Genomic DNA, 21393 nt, shown 5'->3' on the forward strand with positions numbered 1-21393 from the left:
CAGCTGAAATATGTGTTAAAAAAGAGTAAGCAGTCATACTGCTCTCACTCGTGATGTTCTACAGCTGAAATATGTGTTATAAAAGAGTAAGCAGTCATACTGCTCTCACTCGTGATGTTCTACAGCTGAAATATGTGTTATAAAAGAGTAAGCAGTCATACTGCTCTCACTCGTGATGTTCTACAGCTGAAATATGTGTTATAAAAGAGTAAGCAGACATACTGCTCTCACTCGTGATGTTCTACAGCTGAAATATGTGTTATAAAAGAGTAAGCAGACATACTGCTCTCACTCGTGATGTTCTACAGCTGAAATATGTGTTAAAAAAGAGTAAGCAGTCATACTGCTCTCACTCGTGATGTTCTACAGCTGAAATATGTGTTATAAAAGAGTAAGCAGACATACTGCTCTCACTCGTGATGTTCTACAGCTGAAATATGTGTTATAAAAGAGTAAGCAGACATACTGCTCTCACTCGTGATGTTCTACAGCTGAAATATGTGTTATAAAAGAGTAAGCAGACATACTGCTCTCACTCGTAATGTTCTACAGCTGAAATATGTGTTATAAAAGAGTAAGCAGTCATACTGCTCTCACTCGTGATGTTCTACAGCTGAAATATGTGTTACAAAGAGTAAGCAGTCATACTGCTCTCCTGTGATGTTCTACAGCTGAAATATGTGTTATAAAAGAGTAAGCAGACATACTGGAACATTGATGTTCTACAGAAGAAATATGTGTTATAAATTTTTTAAGCAGACATACTGCTCTCAACGTTCAAATGAACACAGCTGAAAATAAGCTTTGTCTTGGAATGAATTACATACTGCTCTCAACCGTGATGTTCTACAGCTGAAATATGTGTCTGGTCAATTTCAGGAAACTTGAATCTAAGCAGTCATATTGATTGCTCTCACTGCCTGACTGATGTTCTACAGCTGAAATAGAAGTGTCCAGCAGAAAAAAAGTGTCCAGTAAGCAGTCATATAGAAGTGTCCAACAGAAACATAGAAGTGCTCTCACTCAGAAACATGAGTTCCAGCGGTGAACAGCGTGAACATAGAAGTGAGAAACGTGTCATAAAGAAACATAGAAGTGGTTCTCTCTTCAGTCAACCAGGTGTCTAAAAGCAACAATGGAACATTCATGACTGAGAGAAGAACAAGGTGTTTTTTAATTATTTTTTTAAGAAGTGCCAACGTTCAAATGAACAAGTAGAAACATAGAAGTGTCCAGCAGAAACATAGAAGTGTCCAACAGAAACATAGAAGTGTCAGCAGAAACATAGAAGTGTCCAGCAGAAACATAGAAGTGTCCAGCAGAAACATAGAAGTGTCCAGCAGAAACATAGAAGTGTCCAACAGAAACATAGAAGTGTCCAACAGAAACATAGAAGTGTCCAGCAGAAACATAGAAGTGTCCAACAGAAACATAGAAGTGTCCAGCAGAAACATAGAAGTGTCCAGCAGAAACATAGAAGTGTCCAGCAGAAACATAGAAGTGTCCAACAGAAACATAGAAGTGTCCAGCAGAAACATAGAAGTGTCCAGCAGAAACATAGAAGTGTCCAACAGAAACATAGAAGTGTCCAGCAGAAACATAGAAGTGTCCAGCAGAAACATAGAAGTGTCCAGCAGAAACATAGAAGTGTCCAGCAGAAACATAGAGCAGTGTGTCCAGCAGAAACATAGAAGTGTCCAACAGAAACATAGAAGTGTCCAGCAGAAACATAGAAGTGTCCAACAGAAACATAGAAGTGTCCAGCAGAAACATAGAAGTGTCCAACAGAAACATAGAAGTGTCCAGCAGAAACATAGAAGTGTCCAACAGAAACATAGAAGTGTCCAGCAGAAACATAGAAGTGTCCAGCAGAAACATAGAAGTGTCCAGCAGAAACATAGAAGTGTCCAACAGAAACATAGAAGTGTCCAACAGAAACATAGAAGTGTCCAGCAGAAACATAGAAGTGTCCAGCAGAAACATAGAAGTGTCCAGCAGAAACATAGAAGTGTCCAACAGAAACATAGAAGTGTCCAACAGAAACATAGAAGTGTCCAACAGAAACATAGAAGTGTCCAGCAGAAACATAGAAGTGTCCAGCAGAAACATAGAAGTGTCCAGCAGAAACATAGAAGTGTCCAGCAGAAACATAGAAGTGTCCAACAGAAACATAGAAGTGTCCAGCAGAAACATAGAAGTGTCCAGCAGAAACATAGAAGTGTCCAGCAGAAACATAGAAGTGTCCAGCAGAAACATAGAAGTGTCCAACAGAAACATAGAAGTGTCCAACAGAAACAGAAGTGTCCAGCAGAAAGTGTGTCCAGCAGAAACATAGAAGTGTCCAACAGAAACATAGAAGTGTCCAACAGAAACATAGAAGTGTCCAGCAGAAACATAGAAGTGTCCAGCAGAAACATAGAAGTGTCCAGCAGAAACATAGAAGTGTCCAACAGAAACATAGAAGTGTCCAGCAGAAACATAGAAGTGTCCAGCAGAAACATAGAAGTGTCCAACAGAAACATAGAAGTGTCCAGCAGAAACATAGAAGTGTCCAACAGAAACATAGAAGTGTCCAACAGAAACATAGAAGTGTCCAACAGAAACATAGAAGTGTCCAGCAGAAACATAGAAGTGTCCAACAGAAACATAGAAGTGTCCAACAGAAACATAGAAGTGTCCAACAGAAACATAGAAGTGTCCAGCAGAAACATAGAAGTGTCCAGCAGAAACATAGAAGTGTCCAGCAGAAACATAGAAGTGTCCAGCAGAAACATAGAAGTGTCCAACAGAAACATAGAAGTGTCCAACAGAAACATAGAAGTGTCCAACAGAAACATAGAAGTGTCCAACAGAAACATAGAAGTGTCCAACAGAAACATAGAAGTGTCCAGCAGAAACATAGAAGTGTCCAACAGAAACATAGAAGTGTCCAACAGAAACATAGAAGTGTCCAGCAGAAACATAGAAGTGTCCAGCAGAAACATAGAAGTGTCCAGCAGAAACATAGAAGTGTCCAACAGAAACATAGAAGCAGAAACATAGAAGTGTCCAGCAGAAACATAGAAGTGTCCAGCAGAAACATAGAAGTGTCCACAGAAACATAGAAGTGTCCAACAGAAACATAGAAGTGTCCAGCAGAAACATAGAAGTGTCCAGCAGAAACATAGAAGTGTCCAGCAGAAACATAGAAGTGTCCAGCAGAAACATAGAAGTGTCCAGCAGAAACATAGAAGTGTCCAGCAGAAACATAGAAGTGTCCAACAGAAACATAGAAGTGTCAGCAGAAACATAGAAGTGTCCAGCAGAAACATAGAAGTGTCCAGCAGAAACATAGAAGTGTCCAGCAGAAACATAGAAGTGTCCAGCAGAAACATAGAAGTGTCCAGCAGAAACATAGAAGTGTCCAACAGAAACATAGAAGTGTCCAACAGAAACATAGAAGTGTCCAACAGAAACATAGAAGTGTCCAGCAGAAACATAGAAGTGTCCAACAGAAACATAGAATCCAGCAGAAACATAGAAGTGTCCAACAGAAACATAGAAGTGTCCAGCAGAAACATAGAAGTGTCCAGCAGAAACATAGAAGTGTCCAACAGAAACATAGAAGTGTCCAACAGAAACATAGAAGTGTCCAACAGAAACATAGAAGTGTCCAGCAGAAACATAGAAGTGTCCAGCAGAAACATAGAAGTGTCCAGCAGAAACATAGAAGTGTCCAGCAGAAACATAGAAGTGTCCAGCAGAAACATAGAAGTGTCCAGCAGAAACATAGAAGTGTCCAGCAGAAACATAGAAGTGTCCAGCAGAAACATAGAAGTGTCCAACAGAAACATAGAAGTGTCCAACAGAAACATAGAAGTGTCCAACAGAAACATAGAAGTGTCCAACAGAAACATAGAAGTGTCCAGCAGAAACATAGAAGTGTCCAGCAGAAACATAGAAGTGTCCAACAGAAACATAGAAGTGTACGCCTCACATGTCCAATACAACCATACCTTTGTGTTCGTTATATCAATAGGGGTGCACTTCCTATGGAATTGACACATTGACACAGTCCACATAAAACCACTGAAGACTTCAGAGAGTTATGACATTTAGAGCAATGTGTGTTTTTGGTCACCAGGTTAGGTGAAACACATGAACAAAGTAGAGTAAATGTGTGTGTGTGTGTGTGTGTGTGTGAAATCAGTGGACTATAGGTGAGTCACTTGCCATAGGCCTACGAGAGGGGGGTGAACGACCAGCTGATCAACCTTCAGCTATGGCCATGTTGCCTTTCTTTCGTTCTTCAATTAGTCATTTATTTTGGAGAAGTCTTCACCGATGAAGATCTTGATTCCCTTCATGCACTTGGCTCTCCTGAAAATCTCCTCCTCGTCTTTGAACCTGAGAAGTTTCACCACATCTGGGCCGTTCATCAGGGAAGAAAGTGCCATTCCTATTCACCCTCTCCATCTCAATGAGTTTAGGATCCAGTTTGAGTTGATCTGCCAGGAATTTCTTGGCCTTGACTTCTGGGTCATGCCAAGTTTGTCTTTACATCCTCAATTGCATTGATTAAAATGTTATTGCGCCTCGATTGGTTTTTGATTTGGTGTGTTGTTTGGAAGATTGCTAAATCCTCAGACATGCTTCGTAAAACAAACTGTGTTTAAATCATCAAGCCTTTTGTTCCTCTTCTGCATTGCGGTTGTTGTGAGCTAAAATGAGTTCGCAAACACAACCCACACCCCACCTCCCGAAATGAAATGCCACCAGTGAAATGGCAAACACACACAAGAAACAGACTTGATCACAAATGCACCACTACTATAAAGAGAAGGCGGAGGACCTACTCACTGTATGTATCCTGGCTGAACTTTACTAAACGAGCAGGAAACCACCAACTCGCAAGTTACTCCTAGCAGTATGCAGTGCATTAAACCAAAACACTGGTCGAAGACGCTTGGGAGAGACAGTGGTAGGAGCGTTTGCTTACCCACCGAACGTTGGCTTACCCACCGAACGTTGGCTTACCCACCGAACGTTGGCTTAACCACCGAACGTTGGCTTACCCACCGAACGTTGGCTTACCCACCGAACGTTGGCTTACCCACCGAACGTTGGCTTACCCACCGAACGTTGGCTTACCCACCGAACGTTGGCTTACCCACCCGAACGTTGGCTTACCCACCGAACGTTGGCTTACCCACCGAACGTTGGCTTACCCACCGAACGTTGGCTTACCCACCGAACGTTGGCTTACCCACCGAACGTTGGCTTACCCACCGAACGTTGGCTTACCCACCGAACGTTGGCTTAACCACCGAACGTTGGCTTACCCACCGAACATTGGCTTACCCACCGAACGTTGGCTTACCCACCCGAACGAGCACCGTGAACTTCTACTCATAGACGGTACAATGATTCCCTTCTCTATTCACTGTTTGTTCTCTCACATAAACTGAAACTGAGCTAACAGTGTAGAATTTTACCAGAAACCAGAAAATGACAGATCAATTTCTACATTGGCCACCCAATTTCCACTAGATAACACAGCCACAAACTCAACACAGCTTTCCCATTTTGACAACAGATATCCGCTCCTGCTGGAGAAGTCAAGAGGTGAATATCACAGCCAATCACAACACTGCAGGATAAGTAATACTGTGAAACATTATCGTTCCACTATTACTGCAGATATATTACGGACATTTTCTGAAATTACAACGCAAAAATACAAATGAATCCTATGTGTAGTACCTTTAATAGGCCTGGAAATGTCCAAAAGGGGACATTTTCATAAACAAGTTTTATATCAAACCGAGGCAGACACATAACGTTTTTATAGATGGGTTGACTGAGCTGCTAAATGGGCGGCGAAAAGGCGTCAAAGGACTCAGAGGAGAACATGACCAGAATATATGGCTGAGCATCAAGGAGGAAACTAATGTCCAGTACAAGCGACATTTCCAACATTTTTTTTTTAGTTTTGACACTTGCCTCTTCATTTATGGCTAGATTTTGTCTGCAGTTATTGGTATGAAGAAAGGGAACAAGAAACACTCAGTCATAAAGTCAAATCTGTCACACAGGCAGGATTTCATCACAACATTGACAATGACCCAGATCATAGATCTTAAAATTGCAACTGAGATTTACACAAGGGGCACTGATAACCTCCAGCCACTAGAGGGAGGTATAAACCACATCTGTTCCCGTTGGATCTTGGGTCAGTTTTGTATTTCACCCACTAATGGCTAAGATCCTAGATCTATACCAAGGGGGAACTTCACCCCAGAGCCCTGGAACCATTATGGAAACTAGACACCGTTAAGATCTCACCTGGATAGGAAGAAGAGCAGAGAGACACTAAATCTACCTCCTATCATGTTACAGATTATATATTACATATTTATAACTACCACTTAGTCTGTTCAATTCTTAATCTCAGTGACAACACTAGTTCCAAGTTGAGTGTAAATACACTATATAGCAGTGGTTCTCCACTGGTTTTAGGTCATGAACCAAATTGAACCAAGTTGTCTGACTAGCGACCCAATATTCGCAAAATAATTGACAAAATACAATCTGGAAAACTATTTTTAATAATGTATTGATCGTAAATGTAGCAATTATATGACACACCATATGCTGTTGAGATAGCCTGGGCTATATTCCCTACATATATTATATACTGTTGAGATAGCCTGGGCTATATTCCCTACATATACTATATACTGTTGAGATAGCCTGGGCTACATTCCCTACATATATTATATACTGTTGAGATAACCTGGTGCTATATTCCCTGCATATACTATATACTGTTGTGATATCCTGGGCTATATTCCCTACATATACTATATACTGTTGAGATAGCCTGGGCTATATTACCTACATATACGATATACTGTTGAGATAGCCTGGGCTATATTCCCTACATATACTATATACTGTTGAGATAGCCTGGGCTATATTCCCTACATATACTATATACTGTTGAGATAGCCTGGGCTACATTCCCTACATATACTATATACTGTTGAGATAGCCTGGGCTATATTCCCTACATATACTATATACTGTTGAGATAGCCTGGGCTATATTCCCTACATATACTATATACTGTTGAGATAGCCTGGGCTATATTCCCTACATATACTATATACTGTTGAGATAGCCTGGGCTATATTCCCTAAATGACTTAAATGTAAATGTAATGTAAATATATTATACACTGTTGAGATAGCCTGGACTATATTCCCTACATATACTATATACTGTTGAGATAGCCTGGGCTATATTCCCTGCATATACTATATACTGTTGAGATAGCCTGGGCTATATTCCCTACATATACTATATACTGTTGAGATAGCCTGGGCTATATTCCCTGCATACACTATATACTGTTGAGATAGCCTGGGCTATATTCCATACATATACTATATACTGTTGAGATAGCCTGGGCTATATTCCCTGCATATACTATATACTGTTGAGATAGCCTTGGCTATATTCCCTACATATATTATACACTGTTGAGATAGCCTGGGCTATATTCCCTACATATACTATATACTGTTGAGATAGCCTGGGATACATTCCCTACATATATTATATACTGTTGAGATAGCCTGGGCTACATTCCATACATATACTATATACTGTTAAGATAGCCTGGGCTATATTCCTACATATACTATATACTGTTGAGATACCATGGCTACATTCCCTACATATATTATATACTGTTGAGATAGCCTGGGCTATATTCCATACATATACTATATACTGTTGAGATAGCCTGGGATACATTCCCTACATATATTATATACTGTTGAGATAGCCTGGGCTACATTCCATACATATACTATATACTGTTAAGATAGCCTGGGCTATATTCCCTACAAATATTATATACTGTTGAGATAGCCTGGGCTATATTCCCTAAATATACTATATACTGTTGAGATAGCCTGGGCTACATTTCCTACATATACTATATACTGTTGAGAGAGCCTGGGCTATATTCCCTAAATATACTATATACTGTTGAGATAGCCTGGGCTACATTCCCTACATATATTATATACTGTTGAGATAGCCTGGGCTATATTCCCTACATATACTATATACTGTTGAGATAGCCTGGGCTATATTCCCTACATATACTATATACTGTTGAGATAGCCTGGGCTATATTCCCTAAATATACTATATACTGTTGAGATAGCCTGGGCTACATTCCCTACATATATTATATACTGTTGAGATAGCCTGGGCTATATTCCCTACATATACTATATACTGTTGAGATAGCCTGGGCTATATTCCCTACACTCGGTTCCTTTATCTCTGGTGTCAGAATTATAACTTGTTTAAAGTCATTATTTCTCCCTCTACTGCAGCCTCTGCACGAGGCAGAAATATCTGACCCCCCAACAGCCTTCACTATCCTGCTATATTTCCCCTAGGTACAGATCTAGCATCAGCTTCCCCTCCCGCAATCCTAACCTTAACCATCAGTTGGGGAGATACTAAACTGTCCCCCACCCTACAGCAGCTGTCCTATACAGTCAAAATCATGAATGTCTCCTAGACCGGATGTGGCATGTCAACAATAGTCCACTGAGTTCTCCTCTAAATTGCATCTGGATTAAACATCTATCTTCTCTCAATCATTCATTTTCTATTGTTACCCCTTTCAGAAACATGGTTGACTGACGAGACAGTCCGGTAGACAAGCAAAATCCCACGGACTGTGTTGACCAATCATGTGTGAGGGGGACGCTCCATCTTCAACCCTTGTTCTTTCTGACAGTCGCTGGGAGCTAGATCCACCACACACAAAAAACACACGTCAGGCTTTGTGCATGGAGGGACGGAAACACTGTCATGAACGAGTCATGAGATCAGATTGATCCCATCGACCAAGCCTTGCCTCTAATTAAGACTCTATGCAGATGGTTTATGCACAGCCAGTGGGGCTGAGGGTAACAAGGTCTGATTACCTGGCAACCTCCGTTGCCCCTGAGGGTAGCACGTACACGCCAGGGAAGCAATGGGGCTGGGTCTCAATCCCCACTCTATTGATTACTGGACTTTTCTTTCTGTCCCGCTAGGCAGATTGAGACAAGGGAGGCTAACGCAGCTAGCTGCAAGTACCTGATCTGCATCCAGACCAGCTCTGAAGTGGACGTAGGCAGCTTCACAAACTGGAGGGAGAGAGAGTCCTGGCTTCTGTCAGGGTAATCCCCATTGGCTAATCCCCATTGGCTAATCCCAGCACTGACACCAGAGGTGAAGCAAATACTCTCATGTGGGTCACTGAATAATAAGGAGTGAATTTGTGTGACTTGGAGGGCACCAATCTCTGACACCCCTAGCAACATCTAGCTCCCATCTCTGACACCCCTTGCAACATCTAGCTCCCATCTCTGACACCCCTAGCAACATCTAGCTCCCATATCTGACACCCCTAGCAACATCTAGGTCTTACCTGACACCGCTACTAACATATAGGTCCTATCTGACACCCCTAGCAACATCTAGCTCCCATATCTGACACCCCTAGCAACATCTAGGTCTTACCTGACACCGCTACTAACATATAGGTCCTATCTGACACCCCTAGCAACATCTAGCTCCCATCTCTGACACCCCTAGCAACATCTTGCTCCCATATCTGACACCCCTAGCAACATCTAGGTCTTACCTGACACCGCTACTAACATATAGGTCCTATCTGACACCCCTAGCAACATCTAGCTCCCATATCTGACACCCCTAGCAACATCTAGGTCTTACCTGACACCGCTACTAACATATAGGTCCTATCTGACACCCCTAGCAACATCTAGCGCCCACCTCTGACCACCCTAGCAACATCTAGTGCCCACCTCTGACCACCCTAGCAACATCTAGTGCCCACCTCTGACCACCCTAGCAACATCTAGCTCCTATCTGACACCCCTAGCAACATCTAGTGCCCACCTCTGACCACCCTAGCAACATCTAGCTCCCATCTCTGACGCCCCTAGCAACATCTAGTGCCCACCTCTGACCACCCTAGCACATCTAGCTCCTATCTAACACCCCTAGCAACATCTAGCTCCCATCTCTGACACCCCTAGCAACATCTAGCGCCCACCTCTGACCACCCTAGCAACGTCTAGCTCCTATCTAACACCCCTAACAACATCTAGCGCCCACCTCTGACCACCCTAGCAACATCTAGCTCCTACATTTCAGTCATCTTTGACATTCTTACAAATAGTGCATTCAACTAAGGTAGGTCAGACAATCACATCACAGTAATTGGCAGTAAAACTGTCCTCAAAAAGAGCAGCTATTTCTGAAATCAGAGCTAGTAAGAAAGATAAATGAGGAAATATTGCTAATTCTGAAAAATTAATTTCCTTTAAAGCTGGTTTAGAGTAAAAATAACTAAACGAGTGTATCTAGTTGACACCGTAGCCTAGGTCTTACTGGGTTACTGAATTAATAATGAGGGGACACATCTTTGACTTAAACACCGAATACTATACAGGTTACTGTATTACTATACATGTTACTGTATTACTGTACATGTCACTGTATTACTGTACATGTTACTGTATTACTGTACATGTTACTGTATTACTGTACATGTTACTGTATTACTGTATTACTGTACATGCTACTGTATTACTGTACATGTTACTGTATTACTGTATATATTACTGTACATGTTACTGTATTACTGTACATGTTACTGTTTATCTGTACATGTTACTGTACATGTTACTGTATTACTGTACATATTACTGTACATGTTACTGTATTACTGTACATGTTACTGTACATGTTACTGTATTACTGTACATGTTACTGTACATGTTACTGTACATGTTACTTTATTACTGTACATGTTACTGTATTACTGTACATGTTACTGTATTACTGTACATGTTACTGTTTTACTGTACATGTTACCGTAGATGTTACTGTATTACTGTACATGTTACTGTATTACTGTACAAGTTACTGTACATGTTACTGTATTACTGTATTACTGTACATGTTACTGTATTACTGTACATGTTACTGTATTACTGTATTACTGTACATGTTACTGTATTACCGTATATGTTACTGTATTACTGTACATGTTACTGTACATGTTACTGTATTACCGTATCTGTTACTGTATTACTGTACATGTTACTGTACATGTTACTGTATTACTGTACATGTTACTGTATTACTGTACATGTTACTGTATTACCGTATATGTTACTGTATTACTGTACGTTACCGTATTACTGTACATGTTACTTTACATGTTAATGTACATGTTACTGTACATGTTACAGTACATGTAACTGTACATGTTACTGTATTACTGTACATGTTACTGTATTACTGTACATGCTACTGTATTACTGTACATGTTACTGTATACCTGTACATGTTACTGTATTATTGTACGTTATTGTATTACTGTACATGTTACTGTACATGTTACTGTATTGTGGTAGATGTTACTGTATTGCAGTACATGTTATATAAAATGTGTAATTAGAACTTAAATACTGTTTGCCTATATATTATTATGGATTATGTTATATACAATGTGACTTATATTTCCTTTATGACACAAATACCTAAATAACCTATAGTGGGAGTGCTAGAATAAATCTCATCCTATAGTACAATGGTCTTCCACATCCTATCCACCTCCCTTCAGTTATTTCACATATATCTCCTCGCTTTGATGATAAAACTAGGAGCCACAAAACGCCAGAATCAGAATGTTTAACTTAGATGAATAGATGTCTTTGAACACGAAAAGAAAATGAGAACAAATTGTCTGGCAATGAAATCCTGAGAATGATTATTATGTTTAATATATACGCTCATAGCTCAAGGAGTGAGAGAGATAGAGTCCTCAGTAAAACTCTCTCACACATCAAGATGAGGAGGCTGTAATAGCACAGAGAGACTGGGACCTCTCTGACACTAGAGACCAGTATAGTGGAGCAGACTGGAGGAGGAGGCACTAGGAGAATCATCAAGGAGGGGACCGCTGTAACCTTAAGGAATAGGTGGTATGGCATGACATAGGGAGGGAAACTCAACAGGGACACAAATCAATCAACAAAATAAGAGAAGGGGAAGAGGGGGAATGGAAAACAAAAAAAAGACACCAACTCACATGAAAATCCCAAATCACTGTCGGCATTAGGCTCAGTGGACAGCTGATATAATGAACCTTGAGGGGGAGAAAAGGGGAGGGAGGGCACGGTGAAATCAACGTCAAACCAAACGGAACAAAACAAAACAGCAACAAATGATGAGAACATCTAAATGGTCACCTGTCACTGAAAACATATACACTACCGTTCAAAGGTTTGGGATCACTTACAAATTATCTTGTTTTTCTAAGAAGAGAACATTTGTTGGCCATTAAAATAACATCGAATTGATCAGAAATACAGTGTAGACATTGTTAATGTTGTAAATGACTATTGTCGCTGGAAACGGCAGATTTTTTATGGAATATTTACATATAGCGTACAGAGGCCCATTATCAGCAACCATCACTCCTGTTTTCCAATGGCTAATCCAAGTTTACCATTTAAAAGGCTAATTAATCATTAGAAAACATATTTGCAAAAGGGTTAGCACAGCTGAAAACTGTTGTTGTGATTAAAGAAGCAATAAAACTGGCCTTCTTTAGACTCGTTGAGTATCTGGAGCATCAGCATTTGTGGGTTCGATTACAGGCTCAAAACGGCAAGAAACAAATAACTTTCTTCTGAAACTCGTCAGTCTATTCTTGTTCTGAGAAATGAAGGCTATTCCATGCGAGAAATTGCCAAGAAACCGAAGATTTCGTACAACACGGTGTACTACTCCCTTCACAGAACAGCGCAAACTGGTTCAGCGCAAACTTGTCTTCTTGCTCAGTTGTGCACACGGGACTCCCACTCATCTTTCTATTCTGGGCCCAACCCCTTAACGGGACAATACACTTTCAAATCAAAGTTTGTTCTTGTCCAATTGCTCACTAGCGACTCCTGTGGCGGGCCGGGTGCAATGCACACTGACACGGTCCCCAGGTGTACAGTGTTTCCTCCGACACATTGGTGAGGCTGGCTTCCAGGTTAAGCGGGCGCTGTGTCAAGAAGCAGTGTGGCTTGGCCGGGTTGTGTTTTGGAGGACGCACGGCTCTCAACCTTCGCCTCTCCCGAGGCCGTACGGAAGTTGACGCGAAGAGACAAGACTGTAACTACCAATTGGATACCACGAAATTGGGGAGAAAAGGGGTAATATATATATACATATATAGAATTTTTTTTAAATAACATTTTGATGGAGCTTTTCCATTGATTTGAGATTGAGGCTTATAGCTGTGGGACTTGGTTTCATCTTGATATTACTCTGCTTCTGAAAACAGCAGACAAACTTTTATTAACAAATGAAATGTCCCTTTAGGATTAGAACATCATCAGCCCAGTCAAAGTAGAGAAGAGCGATTAACCGGTGCCCCTGCACATTGACTGTACCGGTGCCCCCTGCACATTGACTGTACCGGTGCCCCCTGCACATTGACTGTACCGGTGCCCTGCACATTGACTGTACCGGTGGCCCTGCACATTGACCGGTGGGTGGCCCCTGCACATTGACTGTACCGGTGGCCCTGCACATTGTGCGGTGGCCCTGCACATTGACTGTACGGTGCCCCTGCACATTGACTGTACCGGTGCCCCTGCCATTGACTGTACCGGTGCCCCTGCACATTGACTGTACCGGTGGCCCTGCACATTGTGCCCCTGCACATTGACTGTACCGGTGCCCCTGCACATTGACTGTACCGGTGCCCCTGCACATTGACTGTACCGGTGGCCCCTGCACATTGACTGTACCGGTGGCCCTGCACATTGTGCCCCTGCACATTGACTGTACCGGTGGCCCTGCACATTGACTGTACCCCCTGCACATTGACTGTACCGGTGCCCCTGCACATTGACTGTACCATTGACTGTGGCCCCTGCACATTGACTGTACCGGTGCCCCTGCACATTGACTGTACCGGTGCCCCTGCACATTGACTGTACCGGTGCCCCTGCACATTGACTGTACCGGTGCCCCGCACATTGTGTACCGGTGCCCCTGCACATTGACTGTACCATTGGTGGCCCTGCACATTGACTGTACCGGTGCCCCGGTGCCCCTGCACATTGACTGTACCGGTGCCCCTGCACATTGACTGTACACATTGACTGTGGCCCCTGCACATTGACTGTACGGTGCCCCTGCACATTGGTGGCCCCTGCACATTGACTGTACCGGTGCCCCTGCACATTGACTGTACCGGTGCCCCTGCACATTGACTGTACCGGTGCCCCTGCACATTGACTGTACCGGTGCCCCTGCACATTGACTGTACCGGTGGCCCCTGCACATTGACTGTACCGGTGGCCCCTGCACATTGACTGTACCGGTGCCCCTGCACATTGACTGTACCGGTGGCCCCTGTATATAGCCTCGCTATGGTTATTTTACGAATGCTCTTTAATTATTTGTTACTTTTGTTTCTTATTCGTATTTTTTTAGGTCTTTTTTAATTTTATTTTTTAACTGTATTGTTGGTTAGGGCTTATAAGTAAGCATTTCACTGTAAGGTGAAACACCTGCTGTATTCGGCGCATGTGACAAATGACAATTGATTTGATTTTGATTTGATGTTATACACACAGACCTTACAGACACACGGTACATTGACTTGACTGTACAGGATGTTATGAAGCGATCACATGCACACATCACAATACAATCACACACTGTAGACAGACAATGATGATGGCATTGAACTTGATGCGGAAGACAAGTATAATAACAGGTTGCCTATTCTAAAGAAACACAACACGAGAAGACAGGACATACAGGACATAAACCAAGGAGAAATAGAAGGACTGAAGTCAGAGAGGGAAAATACAGGACATAAACCAACGAGAAAGAGAGACCTTCATACGCTACTGTACTTTCCTCAGTGGCAAAAGTGTTGTCAGCGCCGAGACAGTCTATAGAGTAGCTGGCTAAAACTAGCACAACCACAACCACCACTCTGTGTCAGCTCACCACAAGGACAGCTGTGTATACTTCGGTAGCCAACTTATCTACCATACATATGGTGTAACTATGAACAACGGTTCATGTATAGTAGAAAGTATAGCTCTTCTCTGTAGTCAAAGTGTCTAGGCTAAGGAACTTTTATTCTATAAATAGGCTCCCAAAAGACATACCTATTCTATTTAAGTCTTCTGACCTCTACAAAATACCTTCCTTTCACAGGACACCATTCCTCAACCACATTTCTTCACTAAATCTGCAGTTCTTGGTATTAGGACTCAATGTCGTGTACATGAGAAATATCATCCTTTCATGTACTGTAAATTCCCACTTGTAACATGGACACTCTTACTGACAGTGGTGGCTGCTTTGTGTGATGTATTGTTGTCTCTACCTTCTTGTCCTTTGTGCTGTTGTCGGTGCCCAATAATGTTTGTACCATGTTTTGTGCTGCTACCATGTTGTATTGCTACCATGTTGTTGTTATGTTGTGTTGCTACCATGCTGTGTTGTCATGTGTTGCTGCCTTGTTATGTTGTTGTCCTAGTTCTCTTATGTAGTGTTGTCTCTCTTGTTGTGATGTGTGTTGTGTCTTATATTTATATTGTATTTATTTGTTTATTTTTAATCCCAGGCCCCGTCCCTGCAGGAGACCTTTTGCCTTTTGGTAGGCCGTCATTGTAAATAAGAATTTGTTGTTAACTGACTTGCCTAGTTAAATAAACAAATCAAAACACTAACCCTAACCCACCACTAAAACTAACCATAACCCACTGGTAAGGCCAACCCTAAACCACTGGTAAAACTAACCCTAACCCACTAGTAAAACTAGCCCTAACCCACTGGTAAGACTAACCCTAACCCACAAAACCAACCCTAACTCACTGATAAAACTAACCCTAAACCACTAGTAAAACTAACCATAACACACTGATAAGACTAACCATAACCCACTAGTAAAACTAACCCTAACCTACTGGTAAGACTAACCCTAACCCACTGGTAAAACTAACCCTAATCCACTGATAAAACTAAACCTAACCCACTGATAAAATTAAACCTAACCCACTAGTAAAACTAACCCTAACCCACTGGTAAAACTAACCCTAACCCTAACCCTAACCCACTAGTAAAACTAACCATAACACACTGATAAGACTAACCATAACCCACTAGTAAAACTAACTCTAACCTACTGGTAAAACTAACCCTAATCCACTGATAAAACTAACCCTAACCCACTAGTAAAATTAACCCTAATCCACTGATAAAACTAACCCTAAACCACTAGTAAAATGTACCCTAACCCACTAAACTAAACCTAACCGACTAGTAAAACTAACCCTAACACACTGGTAAAACTAACCCTAACCCACTAAACTAAACCTAACCCACTAGTAAAACTAACCCTAACCCACTAAACTAAACCTAACCCACTAGTAAAACTAACCCTAACCCACTGGTAAGGCTAACCCTAACCCACGAGTAAAACTAGCCCTAACCCACTGGTACAATGAACCCTAACCCACAAAACTAACCCTAACCCACTGGTAAGACTAGCCCTAACCCACTAGTAAAACTAACCCTAATCCACTGGTAAAACTAACCCTAACCCACTGGTAAGACTAACCCAAACCAACTGGTAAAACTAACCCTAACCCACTGGTAAAACTAACCCTAACCCACTGGTAAGACTAACCCTAACTCATGAGTAAAACTAACCTTAAACCACTAGTAAAACTAACCCTAACCCACTAGTAAAACTAACCCTAACCCACTGGAAAAACTAACCTTAAACCACTAGTAAAACTAACCCTAACAAACTGGTAAAACTAACCCTAACCCACTGGTAAAACTAACCCTAACTCAATGGCAAAACTGACCCTGACCCACTAGTAAAACTAACCCTAACCCACTGAGGTAAGACTAACCCTAACCCACTGGTAAAACTAACCCTAACCCACTAGTAAAACTAACCCTAACCCACTGTAAAACTAACCCTAACCCACTGTAAAACTAACTAAACCACTAGTAAAACTAAAACCCACTGGTAAGAAACTAGCCCAAAAACCAATCAAATAAAATAAAATCAAATCAAATTTAATTTGTTACACATGGTTAGCAGATGTTAGTGCGAGTGTAGCGAAATGCTTGTGCTTCTAGTTCCGACAATGCAGTAATAACCAACAAGTAATCTAGCTAACAATTCCAAAACTACTACCTTATAGACACAAGTGTAAGGGGATAAAGAATATGTACATAAAGATATATGAATGAGTGATGGTACAGAGCGGCATAGGCAAGATACAGTAGATGGTATTGAGTGCAGTATATACATATGAGATGAGTATGTAAACAAAGTGGCATAGTTAAAGTGGCTAGTGATACATGTATTACATAAGGATGCAGTAGATGATATAGAGTACAGTATCTACGTATACATATGAGATGAATAATGTAGGGTACGTAAACATTATATTAGGTAGCATTGTTTAAAGTGGCTAGTGATATATTTTACATAATTTCCCATCAATTCCCATTATTAAAGTGGCTGGAGTTGAGTCAGTGTGTTGGCAGCAGCCACTCAATGTTAGTGGTGGCTGTTTAACAGTCTGATGGCCTTGAGATAGAAGCTGTTTTTCAGTCTCTCGGTCCTAGCTTTGATGCACCTGTACTGACCTCGCCTTCTGGATGATAGCGGGGTGAACAGGCAGTGGCTCGGGTGGTTGCTGTCCTTGATGATCTTTATGGCCTTCCTGTGACATCGGGTGGTGTAGGTGTCCTGGAGGGCAGGTAGTTTGCCCCCGGTGATGCGTTGTGCAGACCTCACTACCCTCTGGAGAGCCTTACGGTTGTGGGCGGAGCAGTTGCCGTACCAGGCGGTGATACAGCCCGACAGGATGCTCTTGATTGTGCATCTGTAGAAGTTTGTGAGTGCTTTTGGTGACAAGCCAAATTTCTTCAGCCTCCTGAGGTTGAAGAGGCGCTGCTGCGCCTTCTTCACGATGCTGTCTGTGTGGGTGGACCAATTCAGTTTGTCTGTGATGTGTACGCCGAGGAACTTAAAACTTACTACCCTCTCCACTACTGTTCCATCGATGTGGATAGGGGGGTGTTCCCTCTGCTGTTTCCTGAAGTCCTCAATCATCTCCTTAGTTTTGTTGACGTTGAGTGTGAGGTTATTTTCCTGACACCACACTCCGAGGGCCCTCACCTCCTCCCTGTAGGCCGTCTCATCGTTGTTGGTAATCAAGCCTACCACTGTTGTGTCGTCCGCAAACTTGATGATTGAGTTGGAGGCGTGCGTGGCCACGCAGTCGTGGGTGAATAGGGAGTACAGGAGAGGGCTCAGAACGCACCCTTGTGGGGCCCCAGTGTTGTGATGTTGTTGCCTACCCTCACCACCTGGGGGCGGCCCGTCAGGAAGTCCAGTACCCAGTTGCACAGGGCGGTGTCGAGACCCAGGGTCTCGAGCTTGATGACGAGCTTGGAGGGTACTATGGTGTTGAATGCCGAGCTGTAGTCGATGAACAGCATTCTCACATAGGTATTCCTCTTGTCCAGATGGGTTAGGGCAGTGTGCAGTGTGGTTGAGATTGCATCGTCTGTGGACCTATTTGGGCGGTAAGAAAATTGGAGTGGGTCTAGGGTGGAGGTGATATGGTCCTTGACTAGTCTCTCAAAGCACTTCATGATGACGGAAGTGAGTGCTACGGGTCGGTAGTCGTTTAACTCAGTTACATTAGCTTTCTTGGGAACAGGAACAATGGTGGCCCTCTTGAAGCATGTGGGAACAACAGACTGGGATAGGGATTGATTGAATATGTCCGTAAACACACCAGCCAGCTGGTCTGCGCATGCTCTGAGAGCGCGGCTGGGGATGCCGTCTGGGCCTGCAGCCTTGCGAGGGTTGACACGTTTAAATGTTTTCCTCACGTCGGCTGCAGTGAAGGAGAGTGACGCTTAGCTTGTTTGTTTGCCTTGCGAAGGGAATGGTTACACTGTTTGTATTCGGTCATGTTACCAGTCACCTTGCCCTGATTAAAAGCAGTGGTTCGCACTTTCAGTTTCACGCGAATGCTGCCATCAATCCACGGTTTCTGGTTTGGGAATGTTTTAATCGTTGCTATGGGAACGACATCTTCAACGCACGTCCTAATGAACACTAAACGAACTCACTTGCATTTCACTTAACCTTTTTGCATTTCGCTGTGTTGAAAGTCGGAAGACAGGTTTAACTGTGTTTCTACTTTGTGTGGTACTACTGTACCATACCACTACCAAGCAATGCCAGGATGCAGCGTTGATACATGTACAGTTGTCTTTAAAATGTGTTTCATTCAATCTGAATCATCGGAAATAAACTCCAACCTAGACTCGTAGGAAACACAAGTGAAATAGGCACAGAGTAAAGGTATGTTTTCTATGCTAATACAGTGCTTGTTGTCTAGTACACTCGGTCGATGAAAATGGCATCTGTCTGAGAGCAAAGCAACAAAAGCTCCTTAAATCAAACACAGAGAAATGGACGAGAGAGGAAAATACTTGAGGTGAGGCAGACGGAGGTCAAGTGGATTTCAACTACTCAGGTTTTATAATGGGAAAACTTTAGATGGGAAATAGGAAGAAAGCAGGAAAGTGTCCATAGGTGCAGTAGCCAGAGAAAAGTCAATTATACAGCACTATCAGAGACATCAAGCACTACTCAACTCCACTAGTTTTCAACATTTTCAAGGCCCCCCACTCCTCACAAAAAAAATCAAATTTTTATGAACTCCTCCCAGCGTAAAGTTATGTCTAAGTTATGTCTAATTTCATGGAAATGGACTTGAGAAATAAGAATAGTTAAGAGACAATTACGTTTTGGGAAGAAACAGAGAGGGGCATACTAGAGGCAGCCTATACACAAACTATTCAAAGCCTGGATGCAATCTAATAGAATACAACAGAAACTGTTTTTTTTTCTTCTCCAACACAAATATATTAAAGTACCAATCTAGATGCAAAGTGTTTGGACCCATTAGAGTAGGATGATGAGGTCTACATACGTATTGCTTTCAGGATCATATTAGAAGCATTGCAGGCTTTTAAGCCTCATGGATTTCTCCTAAATATTGGAGGAAACTGTTATTAGTGCAGACATAGACAGGGCTCAAGCCTCTAAAAGCACAAAAATCAATCTGGGGAAACGAGGCTGAATCTATACTGTTATGGGTTTTATATTCAGAGTATACTCCCCATCCATCTAGCTGGGACTTAATGCAGCGGCTGGATCTCACAAGCCCAATGAGAGCATTTAAACTATGGGCAGCAGCGTTGCGCAGCCAAGAAATATGAACAGACGGATCCTATGACCATCAATCACAGTGATCATGTAAATGCATGCTAAGGCTAACGCTCATGATATAGGTACAGCGCTAGGCTTTCCTAAGGCTAACGCTCATGATATAGGTACAGCGCTAGGCTTTCCTAAAGGCTAACGCTCATGATATAGGTACAGCGCTAGGCTTTCCTAAGGCTAACGCTCATGATATAGGTACAGCGCTAGGCTTTCCTAAGGCTAACGCTCATGATATAGGTACAGCGCTAGGCTTTCCGAAGGCTAACGCTCATGATATAGGTACAGCGCCAGGCTTTCCTAAGGCTAACGCTCATGATATAGGTACAGCGCTAGGCTTTCCTAAGGCTAACGCTCATGATATAGGTACAGCGCTAGGCTTTCCTAAGGCTAACGCTCATGATATAGGTACAGCGCTAGGCTTTCCTAAGATTTTTCTAACAACATGCATGTATTTATTTGATTTCCTTTTAAATATGTCAAATCCATTAGAGGTTTTCTGTCTAGCAAATGTGGAATTTCACGCTGCTTTTCTAAAATGTGTGGGATTCAGAGAGTTTGTTTAATACTGAAGTGTGCAGTTGCGTCAGCAGTCAATGAGTTGGTGTCCTCTAACACCATGAGGATGTTCTATGTATGTGTAGTTGTGTTGTTGTAAAGTTGTGTTGTTGTGTTGTTGTGAAGTTGTGTTGTTGTAAGTTGTGTTGTTGTAAAGTTGTGTTGTTGTAAAGTTGTTGTAAAGATGCATTGTTGTAAAGATGCATTGTTGTAAAGTAGCATTGTTGTAAAGTTGTGTTGTTGTAAAGTTGTTGTAAAGTTGTGTTGTTGTAAAGTTGCATTTGTCCCATGTTTCATTGTATCTTATTCTATACTGTGTCTGCTTCCTCTTGACCAGGACTCCCTTAAAAAAATATATTACATCTCAATTGGACTGGTTAAATAACAGACAAATA

General features: G+C 42.1%; 1 protein-coding gene across 1 annotated transcript in view; it reads right to left on the reverse strand.

Moving 5' to 3' along the window:
- The window catches only part of unc5ca (unc-5 netrin receptor Ca), a 344115-nt gene that overhangs the window by 67825 nt on the left and 254897 nt on the right, over positions 1 to 21393 (reverse strand). The window contains exon 8 of the mRNA XM_052461104.1: positions 12182 to 12238. Coding sequence (XP_052317064.1) covers positions 12182 to 12238 — 57 coding nt within the window. The remainder of the gene's footprint in view (positions 1 to 12181; positions 12239 to 21393) is intronic.

This window comes from Oncorhynchus keta, chromosome 14, assembly GCF_023373465.1.
Source record: "Oncorhynchus keta strain PuntledgeMale-10-30-2019 chromosome 14, Oket_V2, whole genome shotgun sequence".
Taxonomy (NCBI): Eukaryota; Metazoa; Chordata; class Actinopteri; order Salmoniformes; family Salmonidae; genus Oncorhynchus; species Oncorhynchus keta.